General features: G+C 35.0%; 1 protein-coding gene across 3 annotated transcripts; it reads left to right on the forward strand.

Annotated features, from left to right (window-relative positions):
* The first annotated feature begins 9681 nt into the window (after positions 1-9681).
* On the forward strand, positions 9682-26897 carry LOC138315488 (mRNA (2'-O-methyladenosine-N(6)-)-methyltransferase-like). Of its 3 annotated transcripts, none has more exons than XM_069256542.1 (14): positions 9682-9838; positions 10785-11111; positions 12728-12912; positions 13536-13690; positions 14568-14799; positions 15164-15263; positions 15532-15694; positions 15893-16068; positions 16597-16683; positions 17503-17687; positions 17886-17979; positions 18110-18210; positions 18626-18700; positions 20962-26897. In XM_069256542.1, exons 2-14 carry the CDS (start codon positions 10788-10790, stop codon positions 21098-21100), a joined length of 2016 nt encoding a protein of 671 aa, XP_069112643.1. In that variant the 5' UTR covers positions 9682-9838; positions 10785-10787; the 3' UTR covers positions 21101-26897. The 3 variants fall into 3 exon arrangements, with proteins under 3 accessions (XP_069112643.1, XP_069112645.1, XP_069112646.1); XM_069256544.1 differs by having other exon boundaries at positions 9700-9776; XM_069256545.1 differs by lacking the exon at positions 9682-9838 and adding an exon at positions 9853-9963.
* Positions 26898-27485: the final 588 nt, after the last annotated feature.

The following is a 27485-nucleotide window of genomic DNA, read 5'->3' on the forward strand; positions in this document are numbered from 1 at the left end:
TTGTCCTAGAGTTCTGCATGGATTGAAACCAAATTTGGCCAGAAACATCCTTGGGGGAAGGGGAATAGAACTTGTATAAATTTTGGCTCTGACCCCCCGGGGACAGGAGGGGCGGGGCCCAATAGGGGAAATTGAGGTAAATCCTATAAATCGCTACTTGTCCTAGTGTTCTGCATGGATTGTAACCAAATTTGGCCTGAAACATCCTTGGGGGAAGGGGAATAGAACTTGTATAAATTTTGGCTCTGACCCCCCGGGGACAGGAGGGGCGGGGCCCAATAAGGGAAATTTAGGTAAATCCTATAAATCGCTACTTGTCCTAGAGTTCTGCATGGATTGTAACCAAATTTGGCCACAAACATCCTTTGGGGAAGGGGAACAGAACTTGTATAAATTTTGGCTCTGGTCCCCCACGGGCAGGAGGGGTGGGGCCCAATAGGGGAAATAGAGGTAAATCCTTTAAATCGCTACTAGTCATAGAGTTCTGCATGGATTGTCACCAAAGTTAGCCACAAACATCCTTGGGGGAAGTGGAACAGAACTTGTATAAATTTTGGCTCTGATCCCCCAGGGGCAGGAGGGGCGGGGCCCAATAGGGGATATAGAGGTAAATCCTTTAAATCGCTACTAGTCATAGTGTATTGCATGGAATGTAACCAAATTTGGCCACAAACATCCTTGGGGGAAAGGGAACAGAACTTGTATAAATTTTGGCTCTGGTCCCCCACGGGCAGGAGGGGCGGGGCCCAATAGGGGAAATAGAGGTAAATCCTTTAAATCGCTACTAGTCATAGAGTTCTGAATGGAATGTAACCAAATTTGGCCACAAACATCCTTGGGGGAAGGAGAACATAACTTGTGTAAATTTTGGCTCTGACCCCCTGGGGGCAGGAGGGGTGGGGCCCAATAGGGGATTTAGAGGTTAATATTAAAATTCCTTCAGAAAGGAAACAATGAACCTGTATTCAGAACATTACTTGGCATTACAAACCAGGTGAGCGGTACAGGCCCTCTGGGCCTCTTGTTATAATAACTGCAACAAAATTTAATTCACAAAGTTGTTGCTTAAAATGTTTAAGAGCTAGGCCAAATTCAAATGTTCATGATGGTTTTGCTGAAATTTTTTTGCCAACCATCATCATATGGTCTTGGATTTTGATAGTTGAAGTTTGTTACCGCTATTTCTCAGAATGTACTGAAGGGATCTGTCTCAAATTTCATGTGCAGTTTCCCCTTAAAGGACCCTAGTTGTGCATATTGCATTTTGAGACTATTTGGTGAACAATATGGCAGACAGGCCGCCATTTTGGATTTTAATAAATTCAGTTTGTTTCCGCTGTTTCTCAGAAAGTACTGAAGTGATCTGTCTCATTTTTTTCTGTAGGATGTAATAAAAGTTTAAAAAGCAGAGAAAAATCTGTCTTTTCATTGTCAGACATAGGTCGATCATTCTTTGGTGGGCGCATAGATCCCTCTGGTGATGAAGTAATGGTCACTTCATTTTCTAAATAAAAGAAACACATTTTTCTGCAGTTTCCATGGAATTATTGTAACAAAGCCTATGTCCTACAGATGCTAAATGGCTAGGTCCAATTCTATTACCACTTTTTACCACTTTTGCAGATAAGAGACAGAGTTATGGCCCCTTCATTTGCTTACGCCTACCGGTAACCACATACATCATATCTTTAAAATGTCCATCAACATGCAGCTTTTTATTTATAGAACATGTGTAAGAATTTAACATTCAATTTACCTACACAAGATATTCAAGTGTTGACTGATGATGCATATTTATCTCTGCAGAAGCAATTGTTAAAGATGCTACACGGCTGATATGTTTTCTCTGTCAAAACCAGAAGCAGACGAATAAGTATTTTTCTTCAGTTGCAACAGTTTCTTACCTTACACTACACTGAAGTACTGATTGTGCATCCACCAAAAGCAAAACAAGTTTTTTTTTTGTGTGTGTGTTAATTACATTTACATGAGTACGGAAAGCACCAATTATTACAATTATTCAAATGATGAGAATTGTTTATGCTTTGTCAGTGGTAGGGCATCTTTAATGTTAGTGTAATTACACACCTTATATGATGATAAGGCAGTTAAGAACAAATGAGGAAACCAGTCATGTGATGAATATCAGCATCGGACATCTGTTTATTTATTGGGTTTTATTAGTTTAACATCCTTTTAACAGCAAGGGTCATGTAAGGACGAGCCAGGTTTGTTGGTTTAGGAAAGCCAAAATACCCGGAGAAAAACCACCGATCCAGTACATGGCAACTGCACCACATTGGATTCAAACTCGCAACCCAGAGGTGGAGGGTTTGTGGTAATAGGTCGAGACATCTTAACCATTCGGCCACCGCAGCATTGGAAATCAACACAACAAAAGAATATTATAAAGTCATCAAAATTGTATGTAATTATCTATAGACTACAGATTGTACATATTCGCCTAGAACGAATATAAGTACCCGGCCTACTATACCTTTCGGCCAGGTTCGAATTTGTCCCTATGTGTCTTAGTGGAACACTGCCTCTGAAAATCACTCGGGCATAGTTTTCTATACTTTTTTGTAGGTTTCCAATTATTTTATGCGTATACATGCATTTACATATTATTTTTGTCCACAACAAACATAACTACCATTCTTGATATCTATCGTACCGCTCACAAGACGTCAATTTTTTAATTTGTAGACTTGCCATATAAATTCCCTTCAGAAAGACCTTCATATGTATTATGTAAAAAAAATTATGCCTCGATGAGAATTCAATATTTTATATGGTTCAGTTTTATTGCCTAGTATGTAAGCGATATCAAACAAGTACGATAAAAATGCAAACAAACGTTTTATAATGGTTTGCATAATCATTACTTTGCTCCATTAGCAGTAATAGGCACCAATTGCAGCTCTAAAGACGACACCATTTTCTGTCAAAAAGTCCTTTGAGCTACAATATTGCAGCTAGCATTCGCCGTAATCCAAAATGTAAGTCTTTCTGTACTCGTGGTACATTAATCTGTTACAGGAAACATGCATAAGCCTTTTATCCTTTGTGACTTACAAACTTATGTAATATGTGACACAACCCTGATGTTAGAGGCATCTCATGATGTAAAGCATTGTTAAATCCTTGAAAAGGGGGTCATTATACGGCTTCAACTCTTTCTAGAAAACAGGAGGGCGATAATTATAGTGAATACGGTTGTTTATGACAGGATATGATTTGCAATCGCAAATATTATTTTGACCTGCAGTCAGGTGATGGTGAAGAAGAATTAGGACCCAACCTAGCAATACCTTGAACACTTATGGCAAAAACTCTGAGATGGGCTATTTCTGAATGGATGGATAGTGTGCTGACGGAGGAGAACAAGGCCTGGAGAAAGGTAAATGATGTTGGTACAGTCACATATGATTATTTTGACAAGATGTTGAATTGTCTCTTTCTTGAGTCATAGTATGACAAAATGTGAAATATTATAAAAAAAAGATAATAATTAAAAAATTAAATTATACAGGTACTACTATGGTGTCTAGTTTATACAGATGTCACTATGATGTCCAGTTTAGACAGGTGTTACTATGGTGTCCAGTTTAGACAGATGTTACTTTGGTGTCCAGTTTAGACAGGTGTTACTATGGTGTCCAGTTGAGACAGGTGTTACTATGGTGTCTAGTTTATACAGGTGTTACTATGGTGTCCAGTTTATACAGGTATTACTATGGTGTCCAGTTTATACAGGTGTAATTATGGTGTCTAATTTAGACATGTGTTACTATGGTGTCCAGTTTATACAGGTGTTACTATGGTGTCTAGGTGTCTAGGTTATAAGGTGTTGCTATTGTGTCAAGTTTATACAGGTATTTACTATGGTGTCTAGTTAAGACATGTGTTTCTATGGTGTCCAGTTTATACAGGTGTTACTTTGGTTTCCAGTTTAGACATGTGTTACTATGGTGTCTAGTTTATACAGGTGTTACTATGGTGTCTAGTTTATACATGTGTTACTATGGTGTCTAGTTTAAACAGGTGTTACTATGGTGTCCAGTTTAGACATGTGTTACTATGGTGTCTAGTTTAGACAGGTGTTACTATGGTGTCTAGTTTATACATGTGTTACTATGGTGTCTAGTTTATGCAGGTGTTACTATGGTGTCCAGTTTAAACAGGTATTACTATGGTGTCCAGTTTAAACAGGTGTTACTATGGTGTCTAGTTTAAACATGTGTTACTATGGTGTCTAGTTTATACAGGTATTACTATGGTGTCCAGTTTATACAGGTGTTACTATGGTGTCCAGTTTATACAAATATTACTATGGTGTCTAGTTTATAAGGTGTTACTATGGTGTCTAGTTTATACAGGTGTTACTATGGTGTCCAGTTTAGACATGTGTTACTATGGTGTCTAGTTTATACAGGTATTAATATGGTGTCCAGTTTATACAGGTGTTACTATGGTCTCTTGTCTATACAGGTGTTACTATGGTGTCCAGTTTATACAGGTGTTACTATGATGTCCAGTTTAGACAGGTGTTACTATGGTGTCTAGTTTAGACAGGTGTTACTTTGGTGTCCAGTTTAGACAGGTGTTACTATGTTGTCCAGTTTAAACAGGTGTTACTATGGTGTCCAGTTTATACAGGTGTTACTATGGTGTCTAGTTTATAAGGTGTTACTATGGTGTCTAGTTTATACAGGTGTTACTATGTTGTCCAGTTGATACAAGTATTACTATGGTGTCTAGTTTATAAGGTGTTACTTATGGTGTCTGGTTTATACAGGTGTTACTATGGTGTCCAGTTTAGACATGTGTTACTATGGTGTCTAGTTTATACAGGTATTACTATGGTGTCTAGTTTATAAGGTATTACTATAATGTGTCTAGTTGAGACAGGTGTTACTATGGTGTCCAGTTTATACAGGTATTACTATGGTGTCCAGTTTATACAGGTATTACTATGGTGTCTAGTTTATAAGGTGTTACTATGGTGTCTAGTTTATACAGGTGTTACTATGGTGTCTAGTTTATACAGGTGTTACTATGGTGTCTAGTTTATACAAGTATAACTATGGTGTCCAGTTTATAAGGTGTTACTATGGTGTCTAGTTTATACAGGTGTTACTATGGTGTCTAGTTTATACAGGTGTTACTATGGTGTCTAGTTTATACATGTGTTACTATGGTGTCTAGTTTATACAAGTATAACTATGGTGTCCAGTTTATAAGGTGTTACTTATGGTACATGTCTAGTTTATACAGGTGTTACTATGGTGTCCAGTTTAGACATGTGTTACTATGGTGTCTAGTTTATACAGGTATTACTATGGTGTCCAGTTTATACAGGTGTTACTATGGTGTCTAGTTTATACAGGTGTTACTATGGTGTCTAGTTTATACAGGTATTACTATGGTGTCTAGTTTATACAGGTGTTACTATGGTGTCTAGTTTATACAGGTGTTACTATGGTGTCTAGTTTATACAGGTGTTACTATGGTGTCTAGTTTATACAGGTGTTACTATGGTGTCTAGTTTATACAGGTATTACTATGGTGTCTAGTTTATACAGGTATTACTATGGTGTCTAGTTAATACAGGTATTACTATGGTGTCTAGTTTATAAGGTGTTACTATGGTGTCTAGTTTATACAGGTATTACTATGGTCTCTAGTCTATACAGGTGTTACTATGGTGTCTAGTTGATACAAGTATTACTATGGTGTCTAGTTTATACAAGTATTACTATGGTGTCTAGTTTATAAGGTGTTACTTATGGTGTCTAGTTTATACAGGTGTTACTATGGTGTCCAGTTTAGACATGTGTTACTATGGTGTCAAGTTTATACAGGTGTTACTATGGTGTCCAGTTTAGACATGTGTTACTATGGTGTCTAGTTTATACAGGTATTACTATGGTGTCTAGTTTATAAGGTGTTACTTATGGTACATGACTAGTTTATACAGGTGTTACTATGGTGTCCAGTTTAGACATGTGTTACTATGGTGTCTAGTTTATACAGGTATTACTATGGTGTCCAGTTTATACAGGTGTTACTATGGTGTCCAGTTTATACAAATATTACTATGGTGTCTAGTTTAGACATGTGTTACTATGGTGTCTAGTTTATACAGGTATTACTATGGTGTCTAGTTTATAAGGTGTTACTATGGTGTCTAGTTTATACATGTGTTACTATGGTGTCTAGTTTATACAGGTGTTACTATGGTGTCCAGTTTATACAAATATTACTATGGTGTCTAGTTTATAAGGTGTTACTATGGTGTCTAGTTTATACAGGTGTTACTATGGTGTCCAGTTTAGACATGTGTTACTATGGTGTCTAGTTTATACAGGTATTAATATGGTGTCCAGTTTATACAGGTGTTACTATGGTCTCTTGTCTATACAGGTGTTACTATGGTGTCCAGTTTATACAGGTGTTACTATGATGTCCAGTTTAGGCAGGTGTTACTATGTTGTCTAGTTTAGACAGGTGTTACTATTGTGTCCAGTTTAAACAGGTGTTACTATGGTGTCCAGTTTATACAGGTATTACTATGGTGTCTAGTTTATACAGGTGTTACTATGGTGTCCAGTTTATACATGTGTTACTATGGTGTCCAGTTTAAACAGGTATTACTATGGTGTGTAGTTGAGACATGTGTTACTATGGTGTCCAGTTTATACAAATATTACTATGGTGTCTAGTTTATACATGTGTTACATATGGTGTCTAGTTTATACAGGTGTTACTATGGTGTCCAGTTTAGACATGTGTTACTATGGTGTCTAGTTTATACAGGTATTACTATGGTGTCTAGTTTATAAGGTGTTACTATGGTGTCTAGTTTATACATGTGTTACTATGGTGTCTAGTTTATACAGGTATTACTATGGTGTCTAGTTTATACAGGTGTTACTATGGTGTCTAGTTTATAAGGTGTTACTATGGTGTCCAGTTTATACATGTGTTACTATGGTGTCCAGTTTAAACAGGTATTACTATGGTGTGTAGTTGAGACATGTGTTACTATGGTGTCCAGTTTATACAAATATTACTATGGTGTCTAGTTTATACATGTGTTACATATGGTGTCTAGTTTATACAGGTGTTACTATGGTGTCCAGTTTAGACATGTGTTACTATGGTGTCTAGTTTATACAGGTATTACTATGGTGTCTAGTTTATAAGGTGTTACTATGGTGTCTAGTTTATACATGTGTTACTATGGTGTCTAGTTTATACAGGTATTACTATGGTGTCTAGTTTATACAGGTGTTACTATGGTGTCTAGTTTATAAGGTGTTACTATGGTGTCTAGTTTATACAGGTATTACTATGGTGTCTAGTTTATACAGGTGTTACTATGGTGCCTAGTTTATACAGGTATTATTATGGTGTCTAGTTTATAAGGTGTTACTATGGTGTCTAGTTTATACAGGTGTTACTATGTTGTCCAGTTGATACAAGTATTACTATGGTGTCCAGTTTAGACATGTGTTACTATGGTGTCTAGTTTTTATACAGGTGTTACTATGGTGTCTAGTTTATACAGGTATTACTATGGTGTCCAGTTTATACAGGTGTTACTATGGTGTCAGGTTTATACAGGTGTTACTATGGTGTCCAGTTTAGACATGTGTTACTATGGTGTCTAGTTTATACAGGTGTTACTATGTTGTCCAGTTGATACAAGTATTACTATGGTGTCTAGTTTATAAGGTGTTACTATGGTGTCTAGTTTATACAAGTGTTACTATGTTGTCCAGTTGATACAAGTATTACTATGGTGTCTAGTTTATACAAGTGTTACTATGTTGTCCAGTTTATACAGGTATTACTATGGTGTCTAGTTTATACAGGTATTACTATGGTGTCTAGTTTATACAGGTGTTACTATGGTGTCCAGTTGATACAAGTATTACTATGGTGTCTAGTTTATACAGGTGTTACTATGGTGTCCAGTTTATACAGGTGTTACTATGGTGTCTAGTTTATACAGGTGTTACTATGGTGTCTAGTTTATAAGGTGTTACTTATGGTGTCTAGTTTATACAGGTGTTACTATGGTGTCTAGTTTATACAGGTGTTACTATGGTGTCCAGTTTATACAAGTATAACTATGGTGTCCAGTTTATAAGGTGTTACTTATGGTACATGTCTAGTTTATACAGGTGTTACTATGGTGTCCAGTTTAGACATGTGTTACTATGGTGTCTAGTTTTTATACAGGTGTTACTATGGTGTCTAGTTTATACAGGTGTTACTATGGTGTCCAGTTTAGACATGTGTTACTATGGTGTCTAGTTTATACAGGTGTTACTATGGTGTCTAGTTTATACAGGTATTACTATGGTGTCTAGTTTATACAGGTGTTACTATGGTGTCTAGTTTATACAGGTATTACTATGGTGTCTAGTTTATACAGGTATTACTATGGTGTCTAGTTTATACAGGTATTACTATGGTGTCTAGTTTATACAGGTATTACTATGGTGTCTAGTTTATAAGGTGTTACTATGGTGTCTAGTTTATACAGGTGTTACTATGGTCTCTAGTCTATACAGGTGTTACTATGGTGTCCAGTTTATACAGGTGTTACTATGGTGTCCAGTTTAGGCAGGTGTTACTATGGTGTCCAGTTCAAACAGGTGTTACTATGATGTCTAGTTTTTACAGGTGTTACTATGGTGTCCAGTTTAGACAGATGTTACTCTAGTATCTCATTTCAAATGTGTAATTTGGCATTTCCATTTTAGACAGGTGTCTACTGTTTTACTCTGTAAAGACAGGTGTTAACGTTAGTATTCTGGTTTTCTTAGATAAGTAATGTTTTAATACTGTTTAGACAGGTTTATTTTTACATTAAATTTTATTGAGCATAGATAAGTGCATGACATATTTTTATTAACGATTCTATTCATTTGAACAATAATTGTTGTTTAATTCACTCATAGTGTCTAATTAACACAAAAAATAATATGAAATACTTTCTTTCACTGTTAATGCATATTGCTCAATCAGTTCTTCATTAAGGATATATCAGGTGCCAGGGATTTTTTGTGGGACCCGTATTAATTTTAATATTTTTAGTTTGAAGTAAAATTAGAAGTTCAAACTTTTCAATGGAGGTAGATATAATGTAATGATGTAAAGTAAGTAACTTTTGTAACTGAAGAAAAATTCTAATTTGTCTTCTTCTGAGTGTTTTTTGATAGAGAAAAAATACCATTTGTCAGCGTTGTAGCATCTTTAAGTTTTCTTCTAGTCATTGGTAAGAATAAATGTAATTCTTACAATAAAAAAAACATGTTCTAAGTTATTTGATTCTTGTTTTCGATGGGACTATTGCAAGTCTATGTGTTTTGCATACAATATGCTAATGAATAGCCAGTGTACTTATTTCAACATCCGGGTACGGCGTGGATAATGCAATATGCGTCTTAAAAATTATACGGAACGCATTGAAATACTGGCAGTAGAAAATATTGAATATATAAAGTCAGTAGTAACTGTATCAACTAGAAAAATCAAATATTGATTTAAATTCATTTAATATTGATAATTTAAATAAATTTTGATAAAATATTAATACTTCTTATTATATTAATCAACAATACTTTCGTTTTCTTTTTTTCAGTAGTGTTAGACTTTTGTATTTACCTCATTAAGGCACTCCGCCGATGGCGTCATCTCGCTTGCCGTGGGAGAGATTGTCTCTCGTTTTTAGCGGTGTTTGCGGAAGTTAACTGAAAGTAGTTATATGTTTTTGGTGCATATTATAGAGGATGGACTAGTTTACAATATCTGATAAAAGGTATTCACGATTTGTGGATGCAAAGTCATGGAACACGAAAGAAATTTTCGTGCCCGTAGTGTCTATGTTGTTACTGGCTTGTGTGGAGCGAGATAGGAAATAGGCTGCAAGTACTGACATCAAAAGTACTTTTATTGTTTCATCAAGATCTGGATATATTGAATAACAACATTAACACCAATAAATTGGGCATATGATGTTTTTAAGAGCATCTACAAAGTGCATCACGCTTTTAGAAATTACGTCATGTGATGCATTTTTATAAATTTTACAAATATTGATGTTACAAACGTCCATATATTGCAGTCCCTAAAACCGACACAAAATATTAAATGCCATCATAAGGTATTGAATGACACATTCCCAAATCGGAAACAAAGATAAATATATAAAAGGCACATAGATTTAATAAAAACTATTCCGATAAGAACATGTACATCACATGCAATTAAATGCTTCCATTCTAGAATACAAATTCTTGTTCTATTGATATATTTGCTTATCCTGATCCTCCAACTTATTTTGCATGTGAATAGTGTATTTAATATTTTATTCATATAGTAGATGGTCCACAAATAAGTAAACCCAAACCTTGTACATTCTTTGATGCAAGTGTTAGTAATAATATCACTTGCACTCCCCATGGCCATACTCTACACAATACCTCGCAACTTACACATAAGCTTCTGGTTTAGAATTAAAAATTTTTAGTTCTTTGGTTAAGTGAAGTAAATATTTTATTCTGTCATCTGATATGTACTTCAATATCATGTAATCTATATATGATGGTCAAAAGTTTTTGTGTTAATAAATTATTCCGGTTGTAAGATACAGCTTGCATGAAAGTTTACAAAGACTTCAATAAGTATCAATTGTAAACCATGCATACAAAAATTTTTGCATAGGAATTGTAAACATAGTTAACTTAATTGATTCCTTTCACTAGGTGATGAAAATGGAACCGCAACATAAAGTTTCCCAGAATGGGGACAACGGATCTCCTCAACTAAAGAAAGCGATAGATCCAGTCGCGGGATTGTCAAAGGATGGTATCACTATGACGCCACCCATTAACATTTCTCCCCTCCCGCGCCAGGATTCCCTCCCCATGTCGCCCCAGCAGCCCATGTCACCAGATCCTGTGCATGATCTGCCTGAGGAACTACTCCTGGCTGGCTGGAGAAAGTTTTGGAGCAAACGAGAACAACGGCCATATTTCTTCAACAAAAATACAAATGAATCTCTATGGGATCAACCGCCACCCATAGGTGGAGTGAGTATGATTAAGACGTTATATTCTAAAATTTCTCAGAAATTGTAACATTAATTATGTGTAATTTTGGACTTAGCCGCTTTCTTTTCTTCTAACACAAGTCAGGGCTAGATTTGCATCATGTCAATTTAAAGCTTTCTTTTGTCAAGACTTTTACCCCATTTTTCATTTGAAATTCATCCATGGGCCATATATATACACCTATGTGAGAGAGTTTGTCATGTACCATGAAAAAATCATTGTGACCTACATTTATAGGTTTTTTTTAATCTAATATGTACAGGCTCTTCATAGAATACATGTCACTTGAATGTCATAAAATCACCTATGTGAAAAGTGTGCAAGACTTAGTGTTATAACTAAAAGATCATTGTTACCTACTTTCTGACCTATCAAAGTTTATGAGAGTACTCTATCTCAGGGCTAGATATTTCCTTTTTAGGTCATCTACCTATAGTCATCATGTTTTGTCCATCGTCATACACTGTCCGCAGTCAGTGCGTAAAGTTTTCACATTTTGGAACTTCTTTTCCAGTTCTACCAGTGCAATTTGATTGAAACGATCCTGATGTGGTCCCAACAAATGTTATTATTTTTCGGGTCGATCCGATATCAAAGATGGCTTCCACAGCCGCCATCTTGAAAACACTTCTTCTCAAATTCAACAAATGGGATTTGACTGAAACTTGCCTGAAATGATCCTGACATGGTCCCGACCAAATGTTGGTTTTTTACGGCTTTATACGAAATCCAAGATGACCGCCATAGCTGCCATTTTGAAAGCACATTTTGAACTTCTTTTCAAGTTATACCCGTGCAATTTCACTGAAGCTTGCATGAAATGATCCTGACCTGGTCCCGCCAAAGTGTTGTTATTTTTCGGGGCGATCCAAAATCCAAGATGGCCGTCATAGCTGCCATCTTGAAAACACATTTTAAACTTCTTTCAAGTTCGACAAATGAGATTTGGCTGAAACTTGCCTGAAATGATCCTGACATGGTCCCGACCAAGTGTTGTGTTTTTCGGCTTTATACAAAAACCAAGATGACCGCCATTTTGAAAACACATTTTGAACTTCTTCTCAAGTTCTACCAGTGGAATTTAGCTGAAACTTGCAAGAAATGATCCTGACATGGTCCCGACCAAGTGTTGTTATTTTTCGGCTTTATACAAAATTCAAGATGGCTGCCATAGCCGCCATCTTGAAAATACATTTTGAACTTCTCAAGTTGTACATGTGCGATTTTGCTGAAACTTGTCTGAAATGATTCTGATACGAATTTGACAAAGTGTTGTTACATCTTTGGTTGATCCCAAATTGAAAATGGCTACCATGACAGCACTTCTAATTTATTTCCAATAGACTATTGCGAAGTTAGTCAGATGACCGTTAAGGCCCCTGGGCCTCTTGTATCTAATAATAATATTGAATGATACACAGTCTGACCTGCCATGGGCAGTTGGGCAATGGTAAATGTAGAGCCCTGTCTCTTTTCATGGGATACTTGTCATAGTGGCTCATATTCCAGAGTCAACGGTTCACCTACAACTGGTTGAGACAGTATGTTATTATTGTCATGTCTAAGAAAATTGTTAAAAGATGGTATTTTTTCAGCAACAACCAGACTTGTTGACAGACCCTTTGGGTATAGGGTCAGGGCCTTCACCACAAGTTGCTGGTGATGTCAGACTAAGTCGGCCGAGTGTAGAATTACCACCAGCACAGGTCGGGGAGAAACGACGGTCGAGTGCAGAAATGGGACCACTCAGTCCAACAAAGAGACCTGCATTTGCCTACAGGTAAGGAATATTACGTGAAAGTTGTACCGATAAATCATCTTTTGGGGAAAGGGATAAGAGTTTGCTCAGATGATGACTTTGATGATCAGTGTAGGGTCAGAGGGGTGGTGCCCAATAAAGAAAAAAAACCAGTTGAACTTTATTTAATAAAGGGGACCATTGGTGTTTCAAAGTTTTTGCCTCATTCATTAGCTATATGAATAGCATCCTTTTAGGAGAAATAAAGCAAATTCTTTGAAATTCTTCTTTATCTTTGAAGCTTAGTATTTTGCCATAATCATTGCAATATGCTGTGAGCGATACAGGCCCTCTGTGCCTCTTAATTGGGCAGTGATTTACGGGACTCCGTTACTCGCCTAGACAAGTCCTGGACTCATGACTTATTTGTGGAACTCACCAAAATTTTGAGAACCCCCTATATTTGTTTGTACTGGGACTCGTCAAAATTCAAAAATTAGTGTTCTGGTGTTCCTACTAAAGGGGAAGTAAATAGCTAATCGGGATATGAGCTAGTAATTTTCTCATATTGCTTTTTCAGCCTCTTCTTTTCTTTGATAAAAAGAGTAATGTTTTATTATTGTTTCAGTGTGTTTTCTATTTAACCAACAATGTTGTTTTTTCAGTCCGTTTTGGAACTTTGATGTACCTAGTAACGTTGCTATACATGAGCGTGCCCCTCCTGTACTCCCTCCTCCACACCCAGAAATGGAAATTCTAAGAGCACAGATGGTAGCCCGGCTTAGGACCCACTACCAGGAACTCTGCCAAGCCAGAGAAGGTCAGTACGCTAAAGGAATCATAAAATGAAATAAGTATTAATTTATTAAAAGTATTAAAAGACAATTTAATGTTTCATTTAATGTTTAATTTCTCCTTAAAGGTCCACTGCCTTTCTGGTGCAAAATATAAAGTTGTCGTAAAAACATTAATAACTTCAGAAAATATATACTGATGGCCTAAGATGAGGTTACAACACCAAACATATGCAAGATTTCCTGCATAATATATGAAAACAGCGGAGAGTCATTTCGCCGTTTTGCTGTCTGGCCCAGTTACCGCGCAGTATTTAGGACGACGGCGTGAAACATAAGACGACTGGGGTTATGAAAATTAAAGATGTTCCACCACCGACAAAGCATAACTGATATTCATCACTTGAACAATAATTGGTGTTTAATCGTGTATATATATACATGTCTAATTAACACAAAAACAATATTAAATAATTTAATTTTCCTTTGGTGCATGCGCAATCAGTACTTCATTCCATATAGGAAATAGTGCCACAGAATTTTTTGGGATGCAATTAATTATTTTTTTGTAATTTTAACTTGAAGTAAAATTAGAAGCTCAAACTTTCCAATGGTGGTAATGGTGTAAAATAAGTAACTTTTGTAACTGAAGAAAAATACTAAATTGTCTGCTCCTGTTTTTTATAGTGAAAAAAATACCATTTGTCAGCGGTGGAGCATCTTTAACATTTTATTTATAATGGCTTAAAAGCAAGGGGCAATATTAAGCATCTGTTTATTGTTTGAAATTCAATGAATGAGATATTTGTTTGAGATCAAAATCATTCCGCTTCCTTTTTCATGAGATACTAAATGTTATTGACTTTTCCCATATTATAAGATATATGGTTGGGGTTGCTTCAGGAATCCATGCCCCTACAGAGTCCTTTAATAGGTGGCTTCTAGAGAGAAAGGTGTTAGATAAGGGGTCTGACCCCTTCCTTCCCTCAGTGTGCTCACCGGAGATATCACAGTCCATGTACAGGGAAATTATGAATGATATACCTGTAAAGCTGATCAAACCAAAGTACTCTGGGGACGCAAAGAAACAGCTCTTCAAGTATGCTGAGTCAGCAAAGAAAATGATTGAAACAAGGTAAACTTCACTACCATAATATTCAATGTTGAACTTATTTTGCTGCACTTTAGTGTCGTTAAAGAGGATCTTGCTATCTGATTTCTATTTACATACATAATACTGAAAGGACGTTTTGTTAATTAAAAATTGTTATTAGCTAGAAGTAAATAAGATTAAACAGTTTCAGTGAGGTATAATTCCTCTATGGTGAATGTCTATAATTTAGAGTTTTGTATTTGGCAGTAATTGTATCATGGTAATAGCCTTGTGATTTGATGAAAAAGAAGAAGAAAAAAGCAAATTAAATGGGCAATGATAAAGCTCTAGAAGTTACCTAATGTGATTTTTTGTTGACAATCATTCATTTAATTTTTCTCTGTAGGAGTGCATCCTCTGAAAGTCGTAAGATTGTCAAATGGAATGTGGAGGATACCTTTACTTGGCTAAGGAAACAACAGAACGCCAGCTATGAGGATTTCTTGGTAAGGCCTCAACTGAACGTTTTATCTTTTTAAAAAGTGTGTTTATATGAGCATTAATTATCATATGTAAATACTGTATCACAATTATGACATAGAAATAATTTGTTGTAAATAAAAACATTAAATATGAAAATATTAGATGTGTTTAGTCTATTTACTTAAAAGTAATTAACAAAGTGTAACAACATGTACCTGTATATATTGTGTTGTTCATTCATCACCAACACATACCATAGTTATTGTGTAATGTAACGACTGTTTGTTACAGGAGCGACTGGCTCACCTGAAACGACAGTGTCAGCCCCACCTTACTGAAACAGCAAAGGGGTCTGTGGAGGGCATCTGTAGTAAAATTTTCAATATGTCAGCAGACACTGTCAAGACTCTTCATGAAAAACACTGGCAGTTAATGAAAGAAAGTAATATCCAACGTAAGTTGTAACGCTTTAATTGCTATTTTGATACTTATTTATTTTCATTGAAGATACAAAAGTTCTAAAGGTTTGTCTTTACCAGAAATATATATGATTTATGAAAGAATTCGTTGCAAAAGTTACAACTCATTCAGCTTTAGGAAATATGGTGCAGTGTTATGGAAGCAGAATTTGTAAAAAAAAAATCTTTTTCAGAGGTTCCCCCATTTCCAGAACCGACACACAAGCGTAAGGTGATGTGTTACCCTATACAGATGGTGATTCCTTGTCCTAGACTACCACAGGTGGAAATGCAGACTGAAAATGAGATCCACAGCCTAAAGTACAAGACAGAAACTCTCAGAATAAACAGCTCACATTTTCATAAACTGGTAAGAATCGTTGAAGTAGGATCTGGAGGTGATTTATGGCATACATATATATAGCATTGTTGGCTTATCTTATTTTATTTAAGACATGAAACACATGGCTGTAAAAATACTATAATTGGTTGTTTTGACATTCTGCCACTAGCACTCCACATGTGATTTAAGATATAAAAACCAACATGGTGGTTGACTTCGAAATCCATGCTTTTCTCTATTTTCAAACCCTGGCACAAATGATCTGATCTGCTGATGTGACATATAACAACAATAAATCATGATGAATTAACATAACATCTGTATGCATAGTGGGGAATTGAATAACGAGGAATTATAGATTCATTAAATATTTGTATCTGGTATTTACTGGAGATATAAATCTTCAGCCAATTAGCTGATTTTACATTACTTTCTTATATGTAATTCCATATAGTTTACACAAAAAGGTAAATTTCAACCATTTTCATCTCTGATTTATGGTTTAATTTTGTATTGTGACAAAACTAACAGTCCTGAATATAACCTTAATTACAGGAACAGCTCTATAGACTAAACTGTAGGGATGACCCCAGATTCGACCATTTTCTTGCCAGGGTATGGTGCTTACTGCGGCGCTATCAGGTAAGTTTTGAATTCCAGCATAAGGCCAAACAAAATTAATTGTTAGTTTCTCAGGCCACTTTTTTAAAAAGTCAGTGCGGGCGGGGGGAATATTTTTCATTTCTCTGAAAACAAATGCGGCAGATAACATTTTATTTTTTTCTCACTTGAAGGACATGAAAATCAATAAAAACACGTGTAGAAAATGTAAATTCTTACTCAGTCTTTAAGAACAGCTTTTAAATATCTCAATCGTCACTATATCCAAAGAAAATCAGTTGAAAATACATAATCCTGGGAGGAAACATTCCATTTTGAGCAAATGCTGACATCGGCAGCCATTTTTTACCGGAAATGAAAGGTGCATACTAAAATTGGAGCCAATTTCCGGGTGCGTTTTCGAATGGAAATTTCGGGCGAGTTCGAATGGAAATTTGGGGTGCGTTCGATGCGGCGGTCTCGATTTTAATTTTTAAGTTATGGCGCATAAAAACGTTGGTGCGGGGGGTAAATGTCGATGCGGCGGGGCCTGAGAAACTAAGAATTAATTTTTTTTGGCCTTATAGAAAAGTTTAATCCCTGTCTTCTCAATCTTTTAATATATCATATTTTGTGTCCCATAATATCCAGCATATCAGGCTCCAGTGTATTATTTAATCATATTGCTATAATTGTGTGTATCTGCTATCCTTCTATGAGTATCAGGGTTATACTGGATCAAACCGCATGTGGTTATATATCTAATGGGTCAAGGGTAGATAATTTTCATTATAAAACAGAGTTATGGCCCTTGGATATATTTGAAGTAAGGATGTGATGTACATTGGCGTTGCATTTCAGACTCTGTTTGGGATTCATGCCAATGAAGGATTTGGTCTACAAGGAGCCCTTCCTGTGCCTGTATTTGAGTGTCTAAATCGTGTATTTGGTGTTTCCTTTGAGTGTTTTGCCTCCCCATTGAACTGCTACTTCAGACAGTACTGTTCAGCATTTGATGATACCGATTCTTACTTTGGATCTCGAGGGTAAGTCGTCCTTGTGTCAGAGTAAGATACAGAGTATTGAGAAATCTTAACCCTTTTGAAATTCTGATTGCATGAGAAAGTGATCCTTTTAAAGAGATAAATTTTATCACCCATAAAAGACATTGCTGAGATCAAAACAATTTACGTAGTAGACACTATCAAGAAGAACAGTCCTAAATTGATGTGCTTGATTTACAGATCCATTTTGAAATTCCATCCAGTGGCAGGGTCATTTGAAGCCAATCCACCATTTTGTGAGGAGCTCATGGAAGCAATGGTAGACCATTTTGAGGTAAAGTATTATTTTCAATAAGTTTGAATACAGGTTATTTTCAATCTTGTTCATTTTCTGTATGCTTTGTATCAATAGTTTCAGCTAAAAGTTTAATGCTGTTCTTTTTTTTTTACAACCTTATAAACAGGGCTTGCTAGGTGATACCCAGGAGCCGTTGTCATTCATTGTGTTCATACCCGAGTGGAGAGACCCTCCAACAGAGGCCCTGATGCGGCTCGAGTCCAGCAGGTAAGTATGGTCATCTCAACTGACCTACACATCGCTGAAATAATGATAAATCATTTTGCTCTATAATGTAGAGTGGTCTTCATAATACAATGTCTTTACTAAGTATCTTTTGTCTGCTACTTATTCCTCATATAAGCATAGCATAGTATTTATAGAATGTGAAGGTGAAATTATTATTTCCATATAAGACATGTGGTGTGCTTCTTTAAAATCATACGACTAATTAGATGTGACATCAGAATAATTATCCATGATTTTTTATAGTTATAGACCACATTTCAAAAGAAAATATTGACAATGATGAATGGTTATACTGACGATCATGTGAGATCTCGTGTAAAAGTCTCTAATTTTACAAAATATGTAATTCTTGTTATGCAGTACATGTATATGAAATATAATTACTTTCTTTCAGATTTAAAAGAAAGCAGGTGATATTTCCACCTTATGAACATGAATACAGAAGTGGTTTTCAGCATATTTGTCCAAAGTAAGTTTGAAAAAAAAAAAAAAAAAAAAGTTTTAAGTGGTTTAAATGCTTTTCAAATGTAATTCTAATGAAAGTCATGTATTTTTGTGTTGTTTTTTTTAGGTCACCTGAGACGAAGTCTCAAGTGACCTATTCTAATCGCCTTTTGTCCGTCGTCGTGCGTCGTGCGTCGTCCGTCGTATGTCCGTAAACAATTTACATTTTCGACTTCTTCTCCAAAACTGCTGAAGCAATTTCAATGAAATTTTGCACAAACCTTCTAAGGCATTAGGCCAATCAAAATTGTGAATTATATGGTCCCCACCCCCCAGGGGGCTGTGGGAGGGGCCAAAAGGGGTAAAATTGAGTAAAATTTCAAAAGTCTTCTTCTCTACTCACAGATGTGGTAGAATCAAATACTCTTCATAGATAGAAAGGTCTTAAGGTCCTTTACAAAAATTGTGAATTATATGACCCTGGGGTCTCCAGTTTCCCCCTGGGGAGGGGGTTAAGTTTACTATACTTTTTATTGAGAAAACACATTTTTGCGCATTATTTGGTCATTTGTAATAGGAAATGAGTCAAATGTTGTCAGAATTATCAGTATGAGATGGCCATTTAATCCTATTAACAAATTTTCTATAACTGACCCCTAGGGGCCTTAGAGGCGGGGTCAAAAGGGGTCAAATAGGCTAAAACTTCAAAATCTTCTTCTGAAATTCTGGATATGGTAGAATCAAATACCATTCATAAATAGAAAGGTCTTAAGGTCCTTTACAAAAAATGTGAATTATATGACCCTGGGGTCTCACGTTTCCCCCTGGGGAGGGGGTCAAGTTTACTATAGTTTATGTAGGGAAAACACATTTATGAGCATTTTTTGCTCAATTTTCATTGGAAACGAGTCAAACTTGGTTAGACTTATTAGCCTGAGATAGCATTTTAATATCATATCCACATTGGTTCTGGCCGACCCCCTGGGGGCAGAGGGGCGGGGCTAAAAAAGGGTCAAATAGGCTAAAACTTCAAAAATCTTCTTCTGAAATTCTGGAAATGGTAGAAACAAATACTTTTCACAAATAGAAAGGTCTTAAGGTCCTTTACAAAAATTGTGAATTATATGACCCTGGGGTCTCCTGTTTCCCCTTGGGGAGGGGGTCAAGTTTACTATACTTTATATAGGGAAAACACATTTATGAGCATTTTTTGCTCAATTTTCACTGGAAACGAGTCAAACTTGGTTAGAATTATTAGCCTGAGATAGCATTTTAATATCATATTCATATTGGTCCAGGCCGACCCCCTGGGGGCAGAGGGGCGGGGCCCAAAAAGGTCAAATAGGCTAAAACTTCAAAATCTTCTTCTGAAATTCTGGAAATGGTATAATCAAATAACACTTTATAGATATGAAAAGGTCTTAAAGTTTGTTTATAAAAATTGTAAATTATATGACCCTGGGGTCTCCTGTTTCCCGTTGGGGAGGGGGTCAAGTTTACTATAGTTTATATAGGAAAAACACATTAATGAGCATTTTTTGCTCAATTTTCATAGGAAATGAGTCAAACTTGGTTAGAATTATTAGCCTGAGATAGCATTTTAATATCATATCCACATTGGTCCTGGCCGACCCCCTGGAGGCAGGGGGGGGGGGGGGCTAAAAACGGGTCAAATAGGCTAAAACTTCAAAAATCTTCTAAAATTCTGGATATAGTAGAATCAAATAATTATAGATGGAAAGGTCTTCAGGTGTTTTATAAAAACTGTGAATTATATGATCTTGGGGTCTCATTTAACCCCTGGGGAGGGGTCAAGTTTACTTTAGTTTGTATAGGAAAAACATATTTGTGAACATTATTTGCCCAATTTTCATAGGAAATTAGTCAAACTTGATTAGAATTATTAGCCGAAGATATAGCATTTTAACATCCATATCCGTCCTCTATGACCCCTTGGGGGACCAGAGGGGCAGGACCAAACAGGGTCAAATTGATTAAAATTTCAAAAATACCTCTAAGTTCACAGGTTTTGATGGAAGCAAATACTCTTCATAGTCTAAAAAGGTCAAATTTATAAATCACTGACCAACTTCAAAACCCAGCATATAGTGTTTATATGTCTTTAATTTGTTTCATTATTTGTTTCATTATATATTCTAACTCAGGTGACCATTAAGGCCCATGGGCCTCTTGTTTTAACATAGCATCACGATAATAAATATGTTAAAGCTGTTATTTACTTAAGATATTTTTTCTACAAAATTAAAATGGGATTTTGTTTTTCAGAACAGACATGAGTTCAAAGTCATTACATGGAACTATGGTGGTGTTTCTCCAGAACAATGCTGGCTTTGCCAGGTGGGGACCAACCCCTGAACGAGTGAAAGAATTACTGCTCTCTTCCAAACCTCGCGATACTGTATAACACATGTGTTCACAGATCTCAGTGCGAAGTCCGACACAGACATTATTCCACAGACAGTCAAAGCTGGAATGTGTGCTGGCATTCGTATCTTTGTATCTGCAGCTGTAGTTCATCAGCTTTGTGTTCCGTGTCCAGTTTAATGTAGTCAGATAGCCTGTGTGTAATTTCTCTGTGTAGACAATGACTTGTGTTGTTGTTCTACAGTAAAATCTCTAATCTAACGTACCCCATGACGATGGATATATTATATATGTAATTAAGATATCGAGCTATTTGGCTATGCATTTTACACAATTTCATTCTTAAGGATGTACTCCTCTGAGAAGTCAAAATTTTCTTGTATTAAACTTTTTTTCTCATATAGATTTTTGGAAATAGGAGTTCATGTCATAAAAGAAAATGGAAGAAAAAACATATGTCCGTGTGCTCGTTTTTGAGCTATTGTCACTCAAAGATACCTAGTTGACAAAATATTGGATTTTATGGGAATTTCGCCGTTTTGGCTATATACACAAGAGATTAAAGCCATAATTTTCTAATGAGGTGTTTGATATGTATGGATGTTTGTAGAATTTATTTTCTAGTAGTCTCCTTTAAAAATATGCCAGTTTTGATTAATAAGACTAATATTTTTTTCTCAGAATAACAATATGTTACCCCTACCCCTTAATTTTGAACTACAAAATGCACCATTTTCAGCCATTTTTGCCAAATTTAACCCTTTATAGAAAAAGTTCTGGTATTAAACTTTTGTTAATATTTTGCATATCAACAGGGAATGGGTTGTTCTTTCTAAATCAGGCAGAAAAATGGGGGGTCTGTGTGCTTACTTTTTTGCCCCATTTGAATATTTGTTATTTTTCAGTATTTTAGAGTAAAAAATAAAAGTGCTCAAATTACCATTAAATGTAAAAATAAAGTGACAAAAGTGTATCATTTCACACATTAATGCTCAAAATTTTAATTACCACGAACCCAGTAAAGATTTACAGCAAAAATTAGCTCGATACAGCTAAAAATACTGGCGCAATGATGATTTAAGTAAAATCAATTTCAGTAAAAAATGGTAAAACTGTGGCTCTACTCAAAGCGAAAAAAGACACAATTTCAAAATGGCCGCCTAATGGGCCATTTCTTAAAATCCCCGTATAAAAAAATCTACTAAAAATAGTAATGTAATTTTTTGACAAAATTTGCAACTGGCAACTTGCTACAGATATTGATAGATTTTATTTGAAAATCTCATAACTTCTTTGATCTATGTCGAAACGAGACTTCAACGGGACTGAAACCTCAGAAGAATACAACCTTAATTGTTGTAAGTACAACACCAACAAAGTCAAGGGATGGAGCTTTTACATTTGAACAGAATTATGCAGATCTTTAAAAGGGATAGTATTTTTGTTTTCTCTGGAATTTGTTTTTCTGTAATGAGAATATTACTGTAAAAGAAGTCAGCTTCAACACATTTAGCATCCAAATAATTGTTATCCCATAACAGATTTTCCATTTTCACAACCAACTGTCATTGATTTTTTTTTCTGGCACATTGTATCGGGTAATGGAACTTTGTGAACAAGAATGGAAACTTAATTGTGATTTGAAACCTTGTATAAAATACTTTTGTTATATGTTATTTATTCTTTTATAAAATTTGTGTGTGTTGTTTATATACTAGGCTTAGATTCACTGTCGTAGTTCTTAATCTTCATTTCAATATAGCCATGTTTCAACCGGTGTGATCATATCATTATCATGTTGTTTTGTATAGTCTTTGTCTGACCAACAAAGAGACAAGTCAACATTGAGTTTAGTATCAAAGAAAATTGTTCTGACAACATGTGGAACTCTTCTTTTTTATCCAGTAACAATAGCACATTCTCCATTTTGTCATTGAAACAAATCTGTTAACATTGTATACAGAACTACCAACCAGAAGGAAACCTATCTTCTCTATATCGCATTAGATTGGGTATGTAAGTTCTAAGATGAGTATCTTAATCATCCATGTCTGGATAGCAAGATTGTGGCAGTTACCTGGTTCAAGCTTTTCCTCCCTTTTCAGAAGTAAAGTTCTATACTTGGCCTCTGTTGATGATTCGACAATCACTTGTATTGGTTATAGTACTCTCGTCATTCTTCATTGTGGAAGAAGTCAAACATCTTGATTTTTGAAATTGATCTTTTTAATGAAATAATCATGAATGAATATATTAAGATTATTAGAACTGCTGTGTGATCATGTGTTATGTTTTATGATTTACTCTGTAAGTGTGAAAGTGGTAGATAAATATATGTGGTTGTCTTACAGTTTCTTAGCTGGTCCAGATTTTAATTAACTGTCAAAAAGGAATTTTTGTTTGTATTCATTGTTACTGATTTACTTCTTGTGTAATAATAATTAATGGTAAAGTGTTATTAAATAGTTTCCTTGGTAAAAACCTGTATGAGCGCAAGTTATTATATGCTAGTATCCATGGTTACAGGTAGAATATGGTTTATCAGTTATATGGTAGTATCCATGGTTACCAATAGAATGTGGTATGTTTGTTATATGACAGTATCCATGGTTATATGACAGTATCCATGGTTATATGACAGTATCCATGGTTACTGGTAGAATGTTGTATGTTTGTTGAAGTATTGTTTTGTTTGGTTGTGTAATAGTTTTGTTGAATAATACTTGGATAACTAAGCTGCTTTTGTTTAACCAGTCCCTCCAATTAATGAGTTTTCTGCCAAATGTTTTATGGATGTTGTTTTATCAGCCAAAAGTTTGATGTTGGTTTTCATATTCTTATTCAATGATACCAATACTTCCAAGTTTTTATACAATCGTAATTATGAACAGATTTCATTGTCCTAGAAAAACTGAGTTAGGACCATTTCATACATTCATTACAACAAGTTGCATTTTGAACCTCCTAGAAACAATCTTTACTCTTAGTCATCTTTGTACATGCGAAGATGTTTTGTATTCACTCTAGGATATGGGCAACTGGAAATCTGAAACTGACTTCATGTTATTTTGTGCAATATAGGTATTTGTATTTTGAACAGCATATAAATAACATAATCACATGGTATTAATACACTGATCATCTCAGATCAACATCAATGAAACATAATATAAGGTGTATATTGGCAAACAGGGTAAAGGAGAATAGCAGTAAATTATGCCCTTGGATTAGATCTTAGGATCTTTGTTGTAACATCCACTTTACACTGACCAAGCGGTAATTGATAAATAAGTGTTTCAGATTGAGACTTCCTAACCTGTCTAAAGAGTGGAAAATATTATTTTATGAAATATTGATTTAATAGTATAATGTTTCAATGTTGGGCTTCATATAATTGTGTTGAATATAGAAGGCAAAGTTTATTTGTGTTTTTACCATACTGATGTCACTGTTAAGGGAAGAAGAAGAAAAAAGATAGAAAATTATTTCTATAAATTAAAAAAATAAAACAAACCAAAATAAAACAGAATAAATTTTGAAGTAGAACCAACATTTCCACTGATATCACAATATGTTTGGTCTATTTCATAGTATTTCTAGAATACTCTGTAAACATGTATCTGGTATTTTATCCCCCGCTTTCACCAAAACAAGGGATATTAATCCTTCTGTCTGTAACGCTTTGGTTTCCGTGCAATAACTGCCACAATTCTTAAGCGATTGTTTTGTAACTTGGTCATATAGTTAAATGTTCTTAGGGTTTCGGATGAGTTTGCTCTGCATTTTCATCCGACCCTATTTGGCAGAGTTATGGTCCTTTGATTAACGAAATACAGCATTTCTTTCAAAAGTTGGTAACATGTTTAAATGTCTCAGGGTCGTGGCCAAGTTTGATCGGCACTTTCATCGGACGCTATTTGACGGAGTTATGACCTGTTGATTAATGAAAAATGGCATTTTCGACAGTTTCCGTTTAATAACCAAGTTTGTTGAGGACTTTCATCGAACCCAATTGAATGGAGTTATGGCCCATTGATCAATGAAAAACAACATTTTCGTCTGTTTCTGTTCAATAACTCTCGCAAATATTTCTGGATTTTCTCAAAACTTGATAACATGGTTAAATGTCTCAAGGCCTTGGCCAAGGTCGAATGGAACATTGATTGGACACTATTTGACTGAGTTATGGACCTTTGATTAATGAAAAGTGCTATTTTTGTCTATTTTCGTTTAATAACTCTGAAATATTACCAGATTACCTATTTGATGGAGTTATTGGCCTTTAATGAATGAAAGCAGGGAATATAAATTCCATATAAGAATTGATCTAAAGGTAACCAAAGAATTGGCCTAAAGGTAACCATACTGTTACTATAATTGACGTTTTATTTGCATGAAAAAAATAATGCTTGAGAATGAAAGTGCTGTTTGTTATATACATTTTTGTATGACTGAGTGTTATATAAATCATGTTTTGATTAGATTGTCGTTAAGGTATTACATTAGACAGCATGTAGATAAGTGTTTTTTATGGTTTTTTTCTGAGGTTGAATTTTTATCCAATTTACAGTCATTATCTTTTTCAAAGTCTGTAAATTTACCTGTTTTCTCTATATTTTGAATCCTTGTTACACTGGAAGATTTATTTATCTATGCTTGAAGCTCTCATTCATTAACCCTGGCCCCAAGGTCATTGAACAATCTCAGACCTACAGAAGTTTTTTTCAACCATCCTTAAAAATATCACATTTAGAACATCTGATTCAACAAGTCAAAAATTAAGATTGTTAATAGGGCCATTGAATACAATATCTAGAGCCTTTTCATTACTATTGTCTGAAATGAAAACAAAGTAAGCTAAATAGGCTAAATGTTATTTAATTAGTACATATCTGGTGGGAGAATATAATACTGATACTATGTATGCATGCTATTCATTTCTGGTGTAAGATAAATGCATAGATATGTATGTATGACATTTCTTGTATGAGGATATACATACACTTGTATGTATGATATTTCTGGTGTAAGGACACATACACTGTGTATGGATGACATTTATGGTGTATGGACACATACATTTCGTATGTATGATATTTCTGGTGTAAGGATACATGCATTTTGTATGTATGATATTTCTGGTGTAAGGATACATACATTTTGTATGTATGACATTGTGGTATGAGGTTACATACTCTTGTATGATTGACTTTTCTGGTGTAAGGATACATTTCAGTGATTTTTTTTAGCTTTGTAAAAATGGCATCATAGAAGCAAAAATATCACTAGTGTGAATTATTTGTTTTTCTTTATATTTTGTTAGAAGTGATATTTTATTTTTTGTTATCCAATTTGTAAATCGTCTTCTGAAGTTTAATCAGAAATGTAATTTGTTAAGTTCATTAAGTCAATCATTATATCTTTAATCAAAATGTTCGATAATTTTTCAAGCTTAAATCTTAACAATTAACACTGGCTACAAAATCATGTACATTATTCAGATTGAAAGGCAGCTTTTCATATACTAGCAATTCTCCCGTGGGTTTTGATATTTCATGGTCTATTATGTTTCTTGCAACATGATGTGTTTACATAATAATAATGAATGTAAATTTCAAAGGAATTTTGTACATATTATAAATGTATATGTAAATGTATTTTTGTAAAGAAAATATATAGTACGCACCATGTTCATTTGTGTACATTTTAGATTGTAGCTGAATGAACTGTACACAATTTGCATGTTTATAAATCCTATATGTATTTATTATAAATTTTTATATTGTGTATATAAATGATCACTGAACTACCCAGTCATTATAATACTACAAAAACAAGCCTGTTTTATGTTATTGATTACAGCCTGCATATTTTATTAGGTCACCTTAGACGAAGTCTCAAGTGACCTATTATGGTTATCGCCTTTTGTCTGTCGTCGTATGTCATATGTCCATAAACAATTTACATTTTCGATTTTCCAAAACTGCTGAAGCAATTTCAATGAAATTTTGCACAAACAAAAGCATATGGCCAATCAAAATAGTGAATGATATGGTCCCACCCCCTAGAGGGCTGTGGGAGGGTCCAAAAGGTGTAAAATTGACTAAATTTTCAAAAATCTTCTTCTCCACTCACAGATGTGTTGGATTTAAATACCGGTACTCTTCATAGATAGAAAGGTCTCAAGGTCCTTTACAAAAACTTGAATTATATGACCCTGAGGTCTCGTGCTTCCCCCTTGGGAGGAGGTCAAGTTTACTAAAGTTTTTATAGGAAAACACATTTATGAGTATTTTTGCTCAATTCTCATGGAAAATGAGTCAAACTTGGTTACACTTATAGGCTGAGATATAGCATTTTAACATATCGGCCCTCGCTGACCCCCTGGGGGACCAGAGGGGCAGGGCCAATAGGGTCAAAATGAC

Source organism: Argopecten irradians, chromosome 2 (genome assembly GCF_041381155.1).
Source record: "Argopecten irradians isolate NY chromosome 2, Ai_NY, whole genome shotgun sequence".
NCBI lineage: Eukaryota > Metazoa > Mollusca > Bivalvia > Pectinida > Pectinidae > Argopecten > Argopecten irradians.

Excerpts from the sequence above, each read along its gene's own strand:
- LOC138315488 (XM_069256542.1), top strand. The coding sequence starts at position 10,788 with ATGAAAATGGAACCGCAACATAAAGTTTCCCAGAATGGGGACAACGGA. Across the intron at positions 12,913-13,535 it reads AGACCTGCATTTGCCTACAG|TCCGTTTTGGAACTTTGATG; the intron begins GTAAGGAATATT and ends TTGTTTTTTCAG. Across the intron at positions 18,701-20,961 it reads TTTCAGCATATTTGTCCAAA|AACAGACATGAGTTCAAAGT; the intron begins GTAAGTTTGAAA and ends TTTGTTTTTCAG.